The 19,706-nt window shown below is 47.9% G+C and overlaps 2 protein-coding genes across 3 annotated transcripts in view; one reads left to right on the top strand and one right to left on the bottom strand.

The window, feature by feature from the left end:
* JAM3 (junctional adhesion molecule 3) overlaps positions 1-12,170 on the top strand; it is a 37,889-nt gene extending 25,719 nt beyond the window's left edge. The window contains exons 2-9 of the mRNA XM_054292852.1: positions 1,726-1,791; positions 3,334-3,447; positions 4,267-4,419; positions 5,492-5,688; positions 5,957-6,056; positions 6,379-6,508; positions 7,817-7,871; positions 8,437-12,170. Of these exons, the coding sequence (XP_054148827.1) occupies positions 1,726-1,791; positions 3,334-3,447; positions 4,267-4,419; positions 5,492-5,688; positions 5,957-6,056; positions 6,379-6,508; positions 7,817-7,871; positions 8,437-8,472 (851 nt within the window). The 3' untranslated portion in view covers positions 8,473-12,170. The remainder of the gene's footprint in view (positions 1-1,725; positions 1,792-3,333; positions 3,448-4,266; positions 4,420-5,491; positions 5,689-5,956; positions 6,057-6,378; positions 6,509-7,816; positions 7,872-8,436) is intronic.
* Positions 12,171-12,375: 205 nt separating this feature from the next.
* NCAPD3 (non-SMC condensin II complex subunit D3) overlaps positions 12,376-19,706 on the bottom strand; it is a 40,564-nt gene continuing 33,233 nt past the window's right edge. The window contains exons 29-35 of one of the 2 annotated variants that reach the window (XM_054292849.1): positions 19,312-19,467; positions 18,411-18,580; positions 17,167-17,309; positions 16,783-16,860; positions 14,141-14,215; positions 13,968-14,028; positions 12,376-12,562 (exon numbers count right to left, since the gene is read on the bottom strand). In XM_054292849.1, the coding sequence (XP_054148824.1) occupies positions 12,454-12,562; positions 13,968-14,028; positions 14,141-14,215; positions 16,783-16,860; positions 17,167-17,309; positions 18,411-18,580; positions 19,312-19,467 (792 nt within the window). In that variant the 3' untranslated portion in view covers positions 12,376-12,453. Of the gene's footprint in view, positions 12,563-13,967; positions 14,029-14,140; positions 14,216-16,782; positions 16,861-17,166; positions 17,310-17,448; positions 17,558-18,410; positions 18,581-19,311; positions 19,468-19,706 lie in introns of those variants that run through there. The other variant, XM_054292848.1, reaches the window with a different exon arrangement.

Genomic DNA, 19,706 nt, shown 5'->3' with positions numbered 1-19,706 from the left:
ACTCTGCTTCAACACAGGCTTGCAGAAATTACTGCTTAGACCAGCTCCTGCCTGGAGAGAGCCACAGTGCAGAGCTCTGTCAGCTCAGCTCAGTGTTGGATTTCTCCCAAATGCTGCATGACCGTCTCCAGTGCAGAGGGGGAAGGGTGGAAAAGTCCTGCTAGGTGCAGTTCTGCCTGGGCCAGCCATTAGTTAGCATCAGCTGGTGGCTTTTGTGTGAGAAGCGATGATTTTGGACACAAAGGCAGCTTTCTGAGCCCTGCCAAACTCCAGCTCTCCCTGGTGGTCTTTGGGGCACCAGGAAAGCATCAGCGTTTAACAGGAACCAGCAGGGAACATTTCAGCATTGCTGGAAGGGGTTTAGGTGTTGGAGGCCCTCAGGCTTTGAGTGGGAGTGACTTTGCAGCTCTTGGGTGTTTCTCAGGCTGCTGCCTTGCCACTCCATCAGAGATGTTGTCCATGCCCAAAAGCTTTTCCCCCTGAAAGCCAGCACAGGAATTGCCAGCTGGGTCATGATGCTGGAGATCATTTCTTTCTCCACATCTCCGTTTTCTGCTTTCCATCCATGATTGTTATGGCTTTTTACTCTTAGTCTTCAGCCACATCCCATATCCCTGAGGCAGGGTTTTCCATCATTTTTAAGCTGCTGTTTGATCAATGCCCAGCGAGCTCAGTGGGCATCTCCCTTAGATTTCCACCAACTTGTGATGGGATTTGTCACAGCAGAGCTGCTCATGTGAGCACGGCAGGCCCTGCAGCTGAATATTTTGTATTATTTTGATTATTTTGACTGTAGCATGGAACCTCCTCCTGGAGGGTTTTGGAGCCTGGTTTGGTGACACCATGAGAGAAGGAAAACCAGAAAACCCAGCTCCAGAATATCCTGTCTGCCTCACTCTCCTCTCCCAGGGAAATCCCTGCTTGTTTCCCTCTCGCTCTGGAGAGTTGTTGGTGAATTTGGCATCCAGCAGAGCGTGACTGCTGTTGATGCCTGCTCTGGTGGGGTGCGCAGCAGAAGGGACACAGAAGGCAGATTTTTCAAGCTAAAGGAACATGCAAAAGAGGGAAGCTGGCTGGATTAATTGGGAATTAGTGCTCAGGGCAGGAAGGGAACAAGCAAGTTTGTGTTGTAAGGAGCCTCACAGCGTTGCATGGCTGAGCTTCCTCCCCAGTGTGGGTCTAGCTGGGGCTCTGCCCAAAGAGCTGAGCTGTTTTCTCCTGAATCACAGTCCTTTTGTGATTTACTCACATTTTACATTACCACACTTGCAGTATTTGCCAGTGTAATCAGCATTTTTTGCTGGAGGCCAGGCCTGGCCCATTCCATCTCCCAGGAACTCCAGATCTCAGGAGACTGGTCTGCTTCCTGTCTTCTGACCTTCAAGTGAATTTTCAAAATAAAACTTTCACTCCTGCATTAGCCACAGTTCCTTTCCCATCTAAACAAGCACAAGGAAATGGCTCGTGCTGGCACTGCCTTTGTGCCATTATGTTAATCCTCCTCTTTAATTGCTACTTCCAACAATTATATTTTCCTGTATTTACACCACAAACTCCTAAATAAGCTCAGTCCTGTTGGAGCTGTGCTGGTAGGCAGGAAGAGGTTTTGTCTGGGGAAGTCACTCCTCAGAGCTGGCCAGGAGGGTTTCTCAGCAGGCAGCCTGCTCCTAGCTGGGTGACTTATGAGCTGTGCTATTTCTTATTACCTTCTGTTTGTTTTTGCAGGCTGCAGACTCTTGGCTGTGGAGCTGACATCCAGCAACACCAAGCCCGTGGTGCAGGAATTCCAAAGTGAGTGCTGCCTGTGCTGCATCAGGCCAAACAACGCAGGAAGATTTGGCTCGTTGCTCACTGGTTCCTCAGGACTACGAGAGCCAGGGATTCAGAGGAGTGCCTGAGAATGTGGCTGTATCTCCCTGTTTTAAATGGTTTATTGAGGTCCTCTGCAAGCCACTGGCATTGCAAAGTCTCTGCCTAAGTGCTTTTTTGAACTGGGTCCCAAGAGAAGCAAAATAATGCAATTAATACACAGAGAGAGAAATATATATTTTCTTGTGACCGTGTTCACAGGGGTTCTTGGATGAGGGAAGAGATGAGGATCTGACTCCATGTTTCAGAAGGCTCGATTTATTATTTTATTATATATATTGCATTAAAACTATACTAAAAGAATGGAAGAAAAGGTTTCATCAGAAGGCTGGCTAAGAATAGAATATGAAGGAATGATAACAAAGGTTTGTGGCTCAGGCTCTCTGTCCGAGCCAGCTGGGCTGTGATTGGCCATTAATTAGAAACAACCACATGAGACCAATCACAGATGCACCTGTTGCATTCCACAGCAGCAGATAACCATTGTTTACATTTTGTTCCTGAGGCCTCTCAGCTTCTCAGGAGGAAAAATCCTCAGGAAAGGATTTTCCATAAAAAGATGTCTCCGATATTTTCTCTTGGCTCTCCTACAGACATGCCTGGGACACTGGGAAGGCTTCTCTCAGAGATGGGGTGCCAGGTCCAGCTGCAAAGGGGACAGGGCTGGCTGGGTTTATGTGATGATGTTCACAGGGGTCTCAGGTTGAAAGAAAAGACTAAGATCTGACTTTATGTTTCAAAAAACTTGATTTATTATTTTGTAATATATATTACATTAAAACTATACTAAAAGAATGAAAGAAAAAGTTTCATCAGAAAGCTAGCTAGGTTAAGAATAAAAAAGAAAAAATTATAACAAAAGTAGCTGTCTCAGACTCTGTCCAAGCTATCTGAGCTGTGATTAGCTAATAATTATAAACATCTAAGATAAGCCAATCAAAGATCTACCTGTTGCATTCCACAGCAGCAGTTAACCATAGTTTACATTTTGCTCCTGAGGCTTCTCAGCTTCTCAGGAGGAAAAATCCTAAAAAAAAAGATTTTTCATAAGAAGATGTCTGTGACAGGTTTATCCCCAGGAGCTGCTGTCCCAGCCCATCCCCAGGCACTGCCCAGGCTCATGCTGCACCCCGGCTCATGGTGTGGCTCTGCTCAGCAGCAGGACAGGGCTGAGGGCTCACTCTGACTAAAGGTTTTGTTTGCCATGAGCCCCAGCCTGCAGAGAACAGGGTGTTCATTTCTCTCCATAGCTGATATCTGCTGGGCTATTATTTTTGCTGGCCAAAATCCATCTTCCAATAGCTCCTGGAACCCAGCAGCGTTTCTGTTTGTGAGGCAGATGAAAGGGAAGGCTCTGCTTTGTGGGCAGCATCTCCTAATAAAACACTGAGTGAGAGTGCTCAGAGCAGAGCGAAAACACAGCTGCTTCCTATTAATCTGGATTGCCTCCATTTCTCCTGCTAGGTGTGGAGTTGTCCTGCATCATTAAATCCACGGTGACGCCAGATCCCAGAATCGAGTGGAAGAAAATCCGGAATGGAGAAACCTCTTACGTGTTTTTTGGCAACAAAATGCAGGGTATGAAGATTCCTTGTTCTCAGATTTCCAAAACAGCTTTCAGAAACAGCACAATGGGGAACAAACAAGCCTGTGAGAGGCAGGAGCTCTGGCTGGCCGGCTGCTTTCTTCTGGAGCAGTTGAAGTGCAGGATGGAGAGGGAGCAGGATGTTTTTCCCTCCCTGCCTCATTACTGACAGCTCACAGTAGGGAGACACAGGGAGCTGGAGTGAGATCCTCCTTAGGAGGTATTTTCTGGGGTCAGAAAGGAATGATGCAGCTTCCCTTCTGGGGGTCCCATGGTCATTGGGTGTCTGAGCTCTCAGGAGCAGGCACTGATCTCTCCAGGCTTTCCATAGAACATCTGAGGGCTCCATCTGCACCCCAGCAGGGCTCTGTGTGTCCAGCCGCCACTGCTCTCTGCTGAGGCTGCACAGGGATCTGCAGCATCCTGGGAGCATTGGAGCAGCCTCACTGGCTTGACAGGAGAACTCCAGTGCCAGGAGGGCTTGACTCCATTTGGAATTACTCCAGCACTTCACATGGGACCAAGAGCCACATCCAAATGTATCTCCCAAAGAAGGCAAGGCCTGAGGCTGTCTTGGAAGTTCGATTTTGCCACAGTTTTTGAGGTTTGGAGTGATGCTTTCCAGTTCATCCTCTTACATGGTTGGCAGCTTTGGTTTCCTTTGGGGTTTTCAAGCATCGAGTTCCTTTGACTCTGGAAAAGAGTCTGAGAACAACCACTTAATTTATACACCCAAAACGAGCCTGGTTTTCAGTCTTGAGTCATTAATCTTGATTCCCCTGCTGGTTTTCTCTCTCTTTCCTGTGTGTCAGGAGACTTTGCGACTCGGGCAGAGATCCTGAGCAGGACATCCCTGGTGATCAAGAACACCACGAGGATGGACACGGCCACGTACCGCTGCGAGGTGGCCGCGCCCTCTGACACCAAAACCATCGACGAGATCAACATCCAGCTCACAGTCCAAGGTACCAACCATCAAAAACTTCCCATTATTCCCTGGCTCGGTTTGAACAGACAGGTGTCTGCTGAGGAAGGCAGGAGCCTCCCCTGAAATGGAAAATGTAAACCCTCTCTCTCCAAATTTTATAAATTTTAAGTTAAGGGGCTCTCGAGCAAAAAAAATGGGAGCAGGAAATAACAGTTCTTTATTAGGGAAGGAAATAAAAGGATAAAATAAACAATGCAGTAACGAAACCAACACTGACAGAGTCAGAACACACCCTGTGGGTCAGGCTGTGGGCAGCAGTCCCATTGGAATTGTGGCTCAGCCCTCCTGCAGTGTCAGGGCTGGTTCTGCTGGAGCAGGGATCCTGGAGAAAGGTGCAGTCTCTTCCTCTGAAGATCCAGGGGAAGAGGCAGCTGCTGTTCCTCTGGGGAACCCAGTGGAGAAGCCGTGCTGGTGTTCCAGAATCTCCAGATTATATCCAGGTAGGAATGCTTGGCTGGTGTTCCAGAATCTCCAGATTATATCCAGGCAGGAATGCTTGGCTGGTGTTCCAGAATCTCCAGATTATATCCAGGCAGGAATGCTTGGCTGGTGTTCCAGAGTCTCCAGATTATATCCAGGTAGGAATGCTTGGCTCCTCCCTCTGGGCTCACATCTCCCAATGGGATGCTGTAGTTCTTATCAGCCATGCAGTGACATTCAATAGCTGTTATCAGCAGATGTCTCCCCAGAGGGAGGAGTGGGTGTAGAAGAGATAAGGAAAACTGCCCACTGAACAGAAGACAGCTGCCATACAGATGGTAAATAGAGCACAACTCTATGTAGAGTACAATAGAATAACAGAATAACAGAATAACAGAATAAAATAAAATAAAATAAAATAAAATAAAATAAAATAAAATACAGTTTGCTTGGCAATCTAGGACACAAACCCACAGCCACTGCAAGAGGAGCACAAAGGGCTGTGGGCATCTCCAAACAGTGCCACTCTGGGAGGTTTAAAACCAGCTGGGAATAATGGAGTTTGGATGGTTTTGCCTAAGAGAGCAGAGAATTTCAGTGCGACTCACCTGGTTTGTGTCTCCCCACAGTGAAACCCATGACTCCCAGATGCTCTGTGCCTAAAGCTGTCCCTGTAGGCAAGTCAGCCTCTCTTCACTGCCATGAGAACGAAGGTTTCCCCAAGTCCACCTACAGCTGGTACCGCAACAGCGAACCCCTGTCAGCCGACAGCAAATCCAAACCCCACAACTCCTCCTACACCCTGAACCCTGCCACAGGCACTCTGGTAATGCCCCGACACACCTGATCAACACTTGTTTACCTGGACAGGTTATCTTTAAAGCTGCTTGTAAATTCACAAAAACATTGCCTGGCTTTCAAGGAATGAATAATTTGAAGAGGGTGAGGTGTGCCAGGGTCTGGGCGAGCTGGGAGAGGGAGGATTGATGGGAGAAGATCTTAGCAGAGATGCATGTTTATACACATTTTTATACCCTCACAGTGCCTTGTTTCTCATGTCACATCCCTTCCCTCTGTCCCTTTTCCCTCTCCAGGTTTTCCATGCAGTGCACAAAGGTGACACAGGGCGTTACTCCTGCATAGCAACAAACGAGGCTGGCTTTGCCAAGTGTGAGGAGCAGGAGATGGAAGTCTGTGAGTGGCTCTCTGTACAGTTTTCATCAATGCTGCCTGATTTATCACCATAAGTAAATTGCCATCACCATCAGGATTGGGGGGGGGACATCCTACAGCCTTAAGTCTTCCCTGCTTTCTCATAGCCCCAAAGATAAGGAGATAAAAATAATCTGAAAATGCAGGGAAACGTCAGATTGTGAGCAGATTTAATCTTGAAGTCAGGGACTCACTAGTTCCTGTGAACTATTGCTTAAAATGAGAGATGGCATTTTAGTGTGTGTGAAGCTGGAATGTGGCTGCTGCCCTGAAGAAACACTGAGCTGGTGTCTCTCTTTGGCAGATGATCTCAATATTGGTGGGATAATCGGGGGAGTCCTGGTGGTCCTTGCAGTCCTGGTGCTCATCACTTTTGGGATCTGCTGTGCCTACAGAAGGGGATACTTTGCAAATGGCAAAGAGAGTGGGGAAAGGTAAGCTGGGCTTCTTGGACAACTCCCTGCACCCTCAGGTAGCGTGGAGGAGTCTGAAGGGTGCCAAAAATTAGTGGCTAAAAGGAATTTCAGTGCCTAATTCCCCACCAAAGTCCTCACGCCAAGCCAGTCCCTGGGGCACCCAATGCCCAGCTGCAAAACCCTGCAGCATCCAGGTTTATTTCATGGAATCATCAGAGAATCCCAGAGTGAATGGGCACCTTAAAGACCATCCAGCCGTGGACAGGGACACTTTTCACCAGACCAGGCTGCTCAGAGCTCCATCCAGCCTGGCCTTGGACACTCCCAGGAATGGATGGCATTTTCCTAAGGGAGAATTGTGGTGTGGACGAGAGCTGTGCTCTGGTATCCACCCTCATCCTCTGCATGGAAAGGGGGCCCAGCACAATTAAATGCCTGCAGGTGTTTGTCCAGCAGCCCCTGTGCTGTTGGAATAACGAGGGCCGTGGTTTAATGATCTCAGCTCGCTGCCTAATTAGTCTGAAGCATCAGGACATGCATAGGGAATGGATGCAGCAGAGCAGGCTCTCCACAGAAAGTCTCACTAGTTGTGAGGACCTAAATTTGGGATGAAAAACAGCCGTTCTGGAGCGCAGATGAAAATGTTAAAAACAACAGCATTAGCATCAGAGACAAGCCTCGATGTCCTTACAGAGTCTGGAGAGGAGATAATATATGCAAAGCCAAGATTCTCACCAGATAGATTTGTTCTGTGCTAAATGTTGCTTTTCAGCACAAGTCCTGTCTTGTTTTTCTCATTGGTTTCGTTTGTTTTTCAGAAAAAAAGCTCTAAATATGCCATTTAAATGCAGCTGAGGGTTGGCATACACTGGACTTGACAGTCTTGTATAAATCCTGAGTTCCTGTGGGATTGCAAACAAGTGGTGCTTCCTTGTAACTAAGAAAAATGCTGAAGGCTTCTGGCAGTGAAGGATTAAAATGAACTTTATAATTGCCACAGGAAGCAGAGCAGGAGGCACAGAAAGGCAGTGACAGACACCAAAGCAGCAAAGCCCAGGAAAGAATCAGTTTATCTCTTTGCAGAGTTTTAGGGAAACACACAGCAATCTTCTCGCCCTGTGCTGAAGGGGAATTTAGACAAAATCCCAGTCATGGTAAACGATGGAATAAACACAGATATCTCATTTGAGAAACAAACTGGGTTTCTCTCTGCTTGCTTCTCACTCAGCTCCTCCTCCTCATTTCCGTCTTCCCCAGCACCTCCCCTCCAAAACCCTGCAGTCTTCCTGTCCCAGAAATGAGATTTTTCTTCCCCCTTTCTTTCAGCTACAAGACTCCAGCAAAGCCTGATGGCGTTAACTATATCCGGACAGATGATGAGGTACCAACAAACGCTTTGCATTCCCATCCCTGGCAGCAGAGGAAGAGGGTGGGCAGAGGACGGGGAGCTGGGAGGGCCCACAGGCATTGTGAGAGTGGGCTCCCCTCCTCAGCAGGGCTGGGGAACAGAGGGAAAACAGAAGGGTGAGGGCTGAGTCATTTCCTTAGAAATGATGAGGAGTTGAAGCTGCCTGAAGTGACTGATGCCAGGAGCTATCAGAGGCAGCTCTGCTCCGAGTTATCTCGTGGCCTGACCCCCCCCCTTAGGATGAGTTTCATTGGATTAAGTGGGCAGGACGTGATGCTTTTAGGAGAGAATTTGTATTTTGGGATTTGAGTAGATCACTGAGCTTAAGAGCAGAAAAAGCCTCTCCCGTTAGCAGAGATATCAGTGAGGGAATGAGAACATCCCTGCCACGCCTTGGTGTGTGAGGGGAACTGGTGCCTCCCTCTCCTTCCCATGGGAAATGGGAGCTGCCTGGGCATGGTTACACAGCTTGGATCCACCTTTTGGGGGCCTGGAAAGCTGCTGAATCCTTCCTACATCCCAAACTGTTTCCTTGCAGGGCGACTTCAGACACAAGTCTTCGTTTGTCATCTAAGACGCCAAAAGGAGATCGCAAACCAGCAAAAGCAAGTGTGAAAATACCTCCTCCAGGAACTCAAAGCAAGAGCAAAAGATGAATTAAGTGCGCTTGGAAGAGTTTGGAACACACAAGAACTCGATAGCTAGCTATCTGTATATCTTTTTTTTCTTTGCCAAAGTTTAAAGTAACTCCTCACTGCCTGACTCGCGTCTCCCCTGCCTCTGGAGATACCAACAGGATCACCCCAACCTGTCCTTGGACTGAGGAAGGCTTTCAGTCCTTCCCAAGAGACTGGGCTGTGTGAAGTTTGTGGAATTGCCTTCTCTTTGTGCTGCAGGGCCACGGCCACAACGTGCAAACCCAGCAGGGGCACAGCATTAGGTAAACCTGTAATAGATGAGCAGCAATGTGTTACCAGTAGACACAAAAAAAGGGTGCTGACACAGCAGTAGATGGACTTCAAAGAATGAATTTGGGGGATTTCCTCCCAAGAATGCATTGCCCAGGCCTGGCTGGTGACTTTTCCACATCTGTGATTGTCTTGTGCTCAGGTGCCCAGCCACCAGCGACAGTGAAACCACCACTAATGCCCTCAGCCCTGTGTAAATCCCCAAATGCTTTGTTGGACAGGGGCAGGGCAGTGCCTGTGCTCCCTGCACCCAGGTAACCCCTGGTTCTAATCTGCACAAAGCAGGCTTGGCTCCTGTGTCCTTCCGTGGGCAAAGAGGCTTACAGGGGAGGCAGGGAGCCACTGCTAAGACATCCCTTTCAGGAAAATTAAAGCCAAATAATTTCCTGGGCTGAGATTGCCATAAAAGGTACTGAGAGATTCCTCCAGCTTTTTTTACCTTCTCCGTTTATTTTGTAAAACCCCCCCCAGCCTTCTAAATTTTTTGCAAAGATCTATTTTGATTACTTCAGAAAAAGGTAACATTTCTATTTAAAAGTGTAAATATGTGATGCCAGCAGCGTTTGAGTAACGGAGCTATTTTTTTACTGTTGAAGCTACAGGAGAGGAGCTCACACGTTGCTATAGTGTGGCACTGTCAGAGCATATCAGTATTAGTGCAAAGTGTAACAAAAAGCTGCAGGTGGAACAGCATCTCTTTCCTCTTCAGCCAGCTTCAGCCATTTCCTTGTCACAAGAGGTCTTACCAGACACAGAACAGAGTCACTCAGGGATAGTTTTTGTAAATTTATGGCAGGAGCTATCAACTTTTTTATATGAAAAAAAAAAAAAATTTCTTGCCAGTGACCAGCTTTGTTTTTGTCATTGCAAGAAATAGCCAGGATGGCTTTTGGACTCAGTTCCAAAGAGGTGACAGAGTGACTTCAGTGTTTGCTGCCCCTCTGCAAGTTCCCTAAAGCACTAACACAGTGTGACAGCTACAGCAGCTTGGCAGGGTTAAACCACATGGCCAAGGCCACTGTTTCTGGGCTTGGGAAAGCAAAAGCTCAACACAAAAGCACTTTTACAGTGTCAGATGAAATTCTTCTCTAGATGGTAAAGGAAAAAAAAGAAAAAAGGAAGAAGCAAAACCAACCAAATTTGGTTCTCTTGGCTTTAGAGAGAATTGATGGGGAATATTTTGTTTCCCAAAATATCCACGTTGATAGTGTTGAACAGCATTGGGTGAGACCAGGCTGCAAGATGTGGATGCAACACTAGGACTGTGCTGTGGTTTAGGAAGTTTTTTAATGTAGCAGAATTTAGTGTTCTTGTATTTCCAATATGAATTGAGTTGTCTTAACTTTTTCCTGTACACAGTATTTTGGATACTTGACAATTTGGACTGTCAGTGTTATTTTTTTCGTGTACTGCTTTACTCTGCTTTGTCTCCTGGAGCCCTCGCTGGACATGCCATTGCTGCATTTGTTCCACCCCAACAAAGCATTGCCACCTGTCCCTTTGCCAGGGGAAGCAAAGGCAACAATGGGGCAGCCCCAGCCGGGTGTTCTCTGTGTAACTCACCCATCACCAATATCCTGCAGCTTCTCCCTGGTTACCTTCTTAATGCCAGCTCTTCATCCAACCACCCGGTGCTGATTGCTGCCTCTAATTGCTCTGACATTCCTCTGCATCCCACTGCTCCTCTGTGCTGCTTTCAGGGTACCTCAATAAAGGAGAGAGAGGAAAGGGTTGGACCAGGGTAGCTCTGGGAGCACAATCTGCAAACCAGCAGAGCTAGGAATCCAAACTTCATTTTATTATTTTTCCCCCAGTTCTAAAATGCACAGTGGCATCTCTAACGAGAGAAAGGGGAGAGGATCCTTCCCCTACCCAGCTCGTGAGAGCTGATGGATGAATTCATTGTATCATTGTGAATAATATTCAGGTTTGTACTAATGTATTACCTTTTAACTTTGCCAAGAATGTTTTACATAAATACCAGGCTATAAAGCGTTCTTGTAGGGGTTTTTGTTTGGGCTTGGTGGTGGTTTTCAAGCAGCCAAATTATGGGAAGCTCCTGTTTTCAATTCAGTGAAATGAGGGAAAGTCTCTCCTGTCAGAGCACTCTCAGTGGATGGAGGTGACAAAGTCCAGGGCTGTTTATCAGTTTATTCTTGGACATTTGCTCCTGGTTCTTTTCTAGAGAAGACAGGTTAAAACTCACAGGGCTCATCTCAGACACTGCTCGAGGACAAAACTAAAAGCAGGAAATAAACAATCCAAATTTACCCTTCAGAGTGGTTAAATAATAGCTGAAGGCAGGACAGAAGGGACAGAAATAAATGGTTTGGCCATAGCTTCAGCCAAAGCCATTCCATACATCCTCTGTTCTCTGACTTTGATTTTGGGAATAAAGTTTAACCTCACTTGAAGGCTTCTCTGATCTTCAAAAGAGAGTAGGGAAAGTGGAGGCAAATGTTGGGATTCCAGTGCAGGAGCAAAGTGCCTCTGTTTCCACTCCTGCAGCAAACCCTGCTCCGTGCCTGGGGCTGGTGTCTGACTTGGGCAAACCAGCAGGAATAAAACAGATCCCAGCTCCAGGTTTCAATGAAATCTAGGCCATGAGCTCTGTGATAAAAGCTAAAACCAGGAAAACTTCAGTGAGGTGCACGTGGCCATCAGGGAGACTCAGGAAGGGTCAGATTTACCCAGGATATTTGTGATAAACAAGGCACTTACCCACCTTGTCTGAGTCACTCATACCCTGCTTGCAGCCAAGTCAAAGCCTCTATTTAAAAGCTGCTGGGCCAACATTAATTGAACTGAGGGCCCAAGATACCAATGATGTGGTAGAAGAGACTGAGAAGCTGTAGAAATCTACAGGGGAAAAAAAATAAAATAATTTTTCTGTCAGCTGAAGAAAAGGGGAGACGCCGTGGGTGGAATTAATTCTGCAACCATTTATTTTCATCAAATGCTAATAGTTGGAAATAACACAGTTCAAGAATGGAAATATTCCATATAAAAAGAACATTAAGGCTGTTCATACACACAGGAGTTTGCACAACAAATAAGAGGTGATGTAGCGTGCAATTACCAGATTTAGGGGTGTGGCAGTGACAAGCTGTTTCACCTTTTTTCGAATTAAAGCAACTCTATTATAAAACCGAGAGGGACAATGAGGGACTGGGTGAGCAAACTCACTGCCCTGCAAGCTGTGATAAATGAATTTATTGCCAAGCTCGTGGTGACATTATGCCCTTACTTTTCCAAATGGACAAATTACACATCCAGAGAGTGAAAAGCCACCCTCCTGTCACTCTGCAGCTCTGAGCCCTGCAGTGTGAAGAGCAGCACTTTGAACCCATCCCTGTGCTGTGCAGGCTTTGCCCATCTCCAGGGCAGCTCTGGGGAGAGCAGACAGGGCAGGATGAGCGTTCAGAGCCGTTTCCAATCGCAGGGGCAGTTCAGGAGCCTGGTGGGTGTGTGCAGCTCTGGGGGCAGCCAGCTCGGAGCAGACAGGGCAGGATGAGCGTCCACAGCCGTTTCCAATCGCAGGGGCAGTTCAGGAGGCTGGTGGCTGTGCGCAGCTCAGTGTGCCGCTCTCAGGTGTCTGCCCTCGGGGGGTTTCTGCGCTGGGAGCGCCGCAGGGGCCCCGCCTGGCCGCTCCTCCGGGCTGGGGACTCCACCTTCCACTCCCTGGGCCGGCAGGGGCTGCGGGAAGGAAGGAGAACAGCCCTGCATGTCCAAACCCTCGGCCAGCCCTTCTGCAGTGCCTGCTCCAGCCTCTCTCCCTGCCTGTTCCAGCCCTCTCTCTCCGAGCAGTGGCTGCTCCAGCCCCTCTCTCTGCCTGCAGTGGATCTTCCAGCCCCTCTGTGCCTGTTCCATCCTCTTTCTGCCTGCTCCAGCCCCTCTCTCTCTGCGTGCAGTGAGTGTTCCAGCCCCTCTTTCTGCTTGCAGTGACTGCTCCAGCCCCTCTCTGCCTGCAATGGATCTTCCAGCCTGTCCCTGCCTGCAGTGGCTGCTCCAGCCCCTCTCTCTGCCTGTTCCATTCTCCTTCTGCCTGCTAGAGCCCCTCTCTCTTCCTGCTCCAACCTCTCTCTCCCTGCACTGGTTGCTCCAGCTCCTCTCTCTCCCTGCAGTGAGTGTACCAGCTCCTCTTTCTGCCTGCAGTGCCTGCTCTGGCTTCTCTCTCTGCCTGCAGTGGCTGTTTCAGCCCCTCTTTGCCAGCAGTGTCTGCTCCAGCCCCTCTCTTTCTCTACAGTGGCTGCTCCAGTGTTTCTTTTGGCCTGCAGTGCCTGCTCCAGCTTCTCTCTCTCTGCCTGCAGTGGATGTTCCAGCCTTTCTTTATTCCTACAGTGGCTGCTCCAGCCCTTCTCTGCCTGCTCCAGCCCCTCTCCCTGCCTGCAGTGCCTGCTCCAGTGTTTCTGCCTGCCTGCACTGGATCTTCCAGCCCCTCTCTGCCTGCCTGCAGTGACTGCTCCAGCCTCTCTCTCTGCCAGCAATGCCTGTCCCAGCCTCTCTCTCTCTGCCTGCAGTAGTCCAGTGTTTCTGCCTGCAGTGGATCTTCCAGCCTCTCTTTCTGCCTACAGTGCCTGCTCCAACTTCTCTGCCTTTAGTGCCTGTTTCATCCCCTCTCTCTCCTAGCAGTGGCTGCTCCAGCTCCTCCCTGCCTGCAGTGGCTGCTCCAGCCCCTCTCTCTCTGCCTGTTCCATCCTCTCTTTCTGCCTGAAGTGGCTGCTCCAGCTTCTCTCTCTCTCAGCCTGCTCTGGTCCCTCTCTGCCAGCAGTGAGTGCTCCAGCAGCTCTCCCTGCCTGCAGTTCCTGCTCCAGCCCCTCTGCCTGCAGTGGATGTTCCAACCTTTCTTTATTCCTGCAGTGCCTGCTCCAGTGCTTCTGCCTGCAGTGCCAGCTCCAGCCCCTTTCCCTGCATGCAGTAGCTGCTCCAGTGTTTCTGCCTGCCAGCAGTGCCTCTTCCAGCCCTTCTCTCTCTTTCTCCCTGCAGTGCCTGTTCCAGCCCCTCTCCCTGCCTGCCCCAGCCCCTCTGTTTCTCCTTGCAGTGCCTGCCCCAGCCCCTGTTTCTCCCAGCAGTGCCAGCCCCAGCCCCATGCTGCACTCACGGTTTCTCCGGCGATGTCAAACAGATGATATCCCTTGGCCCATCCTCAGCCTCTTTCTTCACTGCAAACAATACAGATGTTTTCGTATTTTACAAAATGCCACAGAGTTTGGTCATTTGGGGTTGGTTTCATTTCCCCCTCCCCCTCAAATAAGAGTGCCAGAGGTGACTTGCCTGGAGCTGAATGGGGTGTGTGCATCGGGCTGATGTAGCTGACCCCAGCACCAAAAGTCAACTCACTCATGGTCTCTGGAAATAAAATAAAAAAAAAATAATCACATATTAGCAGCCTGTGACACAGCCAGAGGGCAAGGCACGCTGCTGTGCCATACTCAAGTGTCACAGAGTAAGTAAATCCAGTTAATTGCAAACACACAGATCTATCTCTTCCTCACAGACCTCAGGGTCTCCCATCCAGCCCCAAACCCCTGTGCTGAGTGTGCTGGGCACATCACCCCCAAATGCCAGCCCCAAACCCCTGTGCTGAGTGTGCTGGCACATCACCCCAAATGCCAGCCCCAAACCCCTGTGCTGTGATGGGCACATCACCCCCTAATCCCAGCCCCAAACCTCTGTGTTGAGTGTGATGGGCACATCACCCCCAAAACACAGCCTCAAACCCCTGTGCTGTGATGGGCACCCCAAATGCCAGCCCCAAACCCCTGTGCTGAGTGTGATGGGCACATCATCCCAAATGCCACCCTCACAGCCCCCCTGGCTGGGGGCAATCAGGGTGGCACCTTGGTGCTGTGCCCCCTGCCCTGCCTGGCACAGCCATCCCTCCCAGCAGCTCATCCCACCCAGAGCAGCTGCTCCTCTTCCTCAAGGCAGAATCTGAAAACCGCCAAAGGCCCTCAAGAGCCACTCAGTGAGGAGCAGCCAGACAAGAGGAATCACTTGACAGGGGAGCTAGGTAGAATTTAGCTTGCCTGAATAGGCCCTGGTTGTCAGCTGTCTCTTTCCTGTCATTTATCTCATGGAGAGATGTCACAATATTCAGATTTTACTTAACTCAACGCTCTGTTTTATGCTCGTGTTTCCCAGAACCTTTCACAAGGAATTAAGGTAGGAAGTGCTTTATAGGGCAGGAATTGGAAACTTCACAGCTGAGCTGGGTTTGCTCTGTAACTCCTGCCCTGTCCTAGAAGGGAATCACTGAAGCTTAGAGCAGAAATCAAACTTGATCCATCTGCCTTAACTCTGCCCTGCATCTCCCAGGACTGTGCCAGTGACTCTGTGCAGTGTGGGCCTGAAAAAATTACCTTGGTAAGGAAACATTCATGGGGAAGGAAGGGAAAGAAATGGTGAAGATTAAATAGAAAAGAAATGGGAAAAAAATGGGGGTGGTAAGGAAACATTTATAGGGAAGAAAGAGAAAGAAATGGTAAAGATTAAGTAGAAAAGAAATGGGAAAAAATGGGGGGAAAAGGGGGGAAGTAGGGCTTCCTTGAAGTGTGAAATGTGTTTATATACAATCCCCCCTCACATTTGTACATAAATGTGTATATATTTGTATATAAATGTGTTTATATACAAACCCAGCTCACTGAAGCTGCTCCCAAAGCACAAAGCAGGAGCTGAGGAGCCCCAAAGCCAGAAGGGAAGGGAGAGAACACAGCCAGAACAGCTGAAGGAGGCAGCAAGAGGGGACAGCTGCTCCCAACTTCTCAAGTACAAACCTGTTTACAAAGAACTGCGTCTCCAGCAGTCTCAGAATGATACAGCAGAGGAATAAAATGTTTTATTCTGGTTGTCTGTCAGCCTGTGCCGCCATACAGATGGCTCAACACACGCTGACTGAAGTGATGCTCCTGCTCTGTACAGTTTGTCTCCCTGCTGAAGGACACATGCTGCCTCCAAGCAAAGCAGGAATTCAGCTCCAACACCACTGCAGATTAACATTTTCCCTCCTTTTTCACCATATGGTGCTTTAAGAGCAACAGCCGTGCAAGCTTCCAGGAGACCACAGCACTCAAAGAATCCTGCTCTCTAAAAACACTTCTTGCACAAAACCCCGCTTTTATTTTCTTTTGCTAATTGCTCAGGCAAAGAGAAACATTGAGGCAACAAGTGCAGCCCAGCACACGGGGAAGGAAGGGCAGGATCAGATTTTCCAGTGGTTGCTCAGGGCTCTGCAGTGTGTGAGGGGCACTGCCACACCTCTGGGCTGAGGAAGCACAACCACCTTCCTCTTCAGCACCCCAGAGCCAAGGAGGGAACAAAGGGCACTGTTATCTCAGCATCCCAAAATAAATTCCCTCCTGCACTGAGCCTATGAGATGCACATGGAGACACTGCACTGTACTTTTCAGTTTCACAGTTTCAGTTTTCTCATCCCTTCGTTTCAGGAGGGCTCTTCCTTCCTACAAGCACTTAGATAAATAAATAATCCACAGCCATTGTTGGGGAAGATGAAACAGAAGAGCCTTATCGATATGATTGTCTGGCAAAAGATTTTGAGAATATGGAAACTATAAGTGAGATTGAAATGAAAGCAAGCTTTGAGATACCTCAGTTACTGAACAACTGGAAAACAATGGTGTGGCCGGCTGAAGGTGATCCCCTTTTGATGGAACAACACCCTCTGCTTGCAGACAGGCCCAAGGGTCAGAGCAGACCCTACAGCTTGGCAGAAGGGGCCCAAAGAGGAGTTTTTAGGGTTTAAAATGTAGCACAGTATGGCAATGTAATGATTCTTATAGGCTGTGTGTAAATGCTGTAGGATTTGTATCTTGTACTAGATTGGTTAGTGAGAATTAGAATATTCAGCACAGAAGATTTACTGTATTGTAATGGCACCGCCAGTTCCTACTCACCCTCTGGGGTGCTGATTGCTCTCCCCACCACAGCCACGGTTCCTCCACTGGATTGTTGGTTCAGGCTTTGGAAGGAGACTGAGAACAAGAAGGGACTGAGTCAGATTTGGAATGCACTGCAGCTCTGCCTGGGGCCTGCAGAGCCAGGGCAGGGCAGTTCCCACCTTGCTGCCAGCTGTGCCTGTGCAGAGCAGAGGGCAGTTCTCACCTTGCTGGCTGCCAGCTGTGCCCCTGCAGAGCAATCCCCACCTTGCTGGCTGCCAGCTGTGCCCCTGCAGGGCAGTTCTCACCTTGCTGGTGCCAGGTGTGCCCATGCAGAGAGCAATCCCCACCTTGCTGGCTGCCAGCTGTGCCCGTGTAAAGCAGGGACAGGGCAGTTCTCACCTTGCTGGCTGCCAGCTGTGCCCGCTGCTGCCTCGGAGGAAGCTGACAGGCTCCTGCCCACGCTCCTGCTGCGCTGCTGGCACCTCTCCTGCAGAGCCTTCCTCGCCGAGGTGAGGATGGCCAGGGTGCTCAGGGACGCTGCCCTAGGGCGCAAAGGGACACAGGGACAGGGGTGAGGATGGCCAGGGTGCTCAGGGACGCTGCCCTAGGGCGCAAAGGGACACAGGGACAGGGGTGAGGATGGCCAGGGTGCTCAGGGATGCTGCCCTAGGGCACAAAGGGACACAGGGACACAGGTGAGGATGGCCAGGGTGCTCAGGGACGCTGCCCTAGGGCACAAAGGGACACAGGGACACAGGTGAGGATGGCCAGGGTGCTCAGGGACGCTGCCCTAGGGCACAAAGGGACAGCAGCTGGCATCTCCCTCTGAAAGCCCCAATGAGACCCCTGAGGGAAGATCTGTCCCCTCCTCAACATCTAATAATGAGATTATGCTGCAACACCCGTGAGTTTCAGACCGCTCTCAAAAGAAAAGATCAGCAAAGCAACATAAATAAATATAAATATATAAATAAAATAAATAATAGAAATAAATTAAAATACAAAAGACAAGAAATATATAAACTCTAATATAAAGTAATAAAAATATAAATAAATAAAGTAAAACAATATAAATAAATTAAAAATATAAAATAAGATATAGACTATAATATAAAAATAATATAAAATTATAACATAATAAATATACACTATAAGATATATATAATAATATAAATAAATATAAAATACATAATAATATATAAACTTTACTGTAAAAATCACATAAAATATAACATAAATAAATAAATATAAAATAAATAATATAAATAATATGAATAAATTAAAAATAAAAATATAAAACTCTACTGTAAAACTAAAATAAAATATAAATACATAATAAAATAAAATTTAAAAAAACAAAGTAGAAATATATAAACACAAATATAAAAATAACAAATATAAGTACTTAATAAAACTAATAAAAATTACAAATAAGAATACAAAATATATGAACTCTAATATAAAAATAACCAATATATATGATATAGATACATAATAAAATAATAAAAATAATATAAGTAAATACAGAATATAAAATAGGATATAATATTAAAATAATACAAAAGTATAAAATATAAATAAATAAAAAGAAATAAAAATATATAATAAATGTAAAATACCAGGTAACAAAGAGGAGCCCATACCTGCGACCCACCAGTGGCTGTTTCAGAGCCTCAGCACGAGGGGTGGCAAACTCAGAGGGGCCAGGGGGAGGCATGGAGCCAGGTGTGGATGGCCTCCCACCCCCCGAGGACTGAGCACTGGAATTATTCTGGCCACCAGGAGCTGCAGCTCTCTCCAGAGATGGAGTCTGCTGTGGAAAACAGGAGCACAGGTCATGTCTGACAGGGGAGACAAGAACAGAAAACCCTGCAAGGTGCTTGGGCCTGAGTGTTTCAGAACTGCCCCTCGTGGGATGGATGCAAAGGGTGCTGGGGAGGAACAATTTATTGGGCAAAATTTTACCAAGAAGTGAGCAGGGACACAAATGTCCCAGTTTAGAGGTCTATATATATATAAAGTGCTCTTCTAAGGTCTGCAGAGAAATGAACTTCCAGGCAAAAAGTCACCTCATCTTAAGGTAGGGATCTAAAATAGCTCAGGACAACTGACTCAGGCACATATTTATTTCTTTACACTGAATTTAAAAGAGTATCTCATGACTGAGACCGGTTTGAACTTTCACTTTGTAGACACCTAAAGTCAGTCAAAGTGAATTCTTTTCTTTGTTACCAGTTTATCATTCTGGGAGCAGAGAGAATACAACATTTAAGCCCAGCCAGTGCCAAATTAAACTTGCTTTTTCCTTTAAATTGAATTCTCTCTCCATTAATCACTTGCTTCTCCTCTTGGCTTTGTTTGCTGATGTTCTAAGGCTATTAAATGACTCTGAAACCAGAACTTCTGTCAGAGGGAGGAAAAGAGGGAGGAAAACCCCTGATAACCATCGTGCTCCATGGACAGGGTCCCCAGGCAGGGCTTGGGTACTGTGAGCACATGAATTTGAGCAGAGGAGACATGGAGAGAGTTAATGGCAATAACCACCTCCCTGTGGGCTGCTGGGAGCTGCTCCTGCTCTGACTCCTTCTCCCTGGCCAGCTGCTCTTCATATTTCTTCATGTCATACTCCAGCTCGGCTGCCAGCTGCTTGTCCACAGCAAAGAAGTCTTTGATTTCGTTTCGGTAATCTTGCATCATTTCCTGCAGCAACAAGGAATGTTTGGAGCCCTTCAGAACTCTCCCCCAGCTACTGATTCACATCCCCATTCAGATCACAGCTGCTCGGGAGCAAAAGGAAACACCAGTTGGTAGAGCAGAGGTGTTTTTAACAGACTGAAGAGTTTTATCTGCAATTTGTTCCTCGGAACGTGGAAAAGCTTCGCAGCGTTTGAGCTCTCCTCCTGCCCACGTTCCACGCTGAGAGCCTCATCTCCAATCCC

This window comes from Melozone crissalis, unplaced genomic scaffold (genome assembly GCF_028551555.1).
Source record: "Melozone crissalis strain CALT ecotype California unplaced genomic scaffold, PUWL_Pcris_2 ptg000120l_1, whole genome shotgun sequence".
In the NCBI taxonomy this organism is placed as follows: Eukaryota; Metazoa; Chordata; class Aves; order Passeriformes; family Passerellidae; genus Melozone; species Melozone crissalis.
Note: the sequence above shows the minus strand (reverse complement) of the source record. Positions and strands in the feature narration are given on the sequence as shown.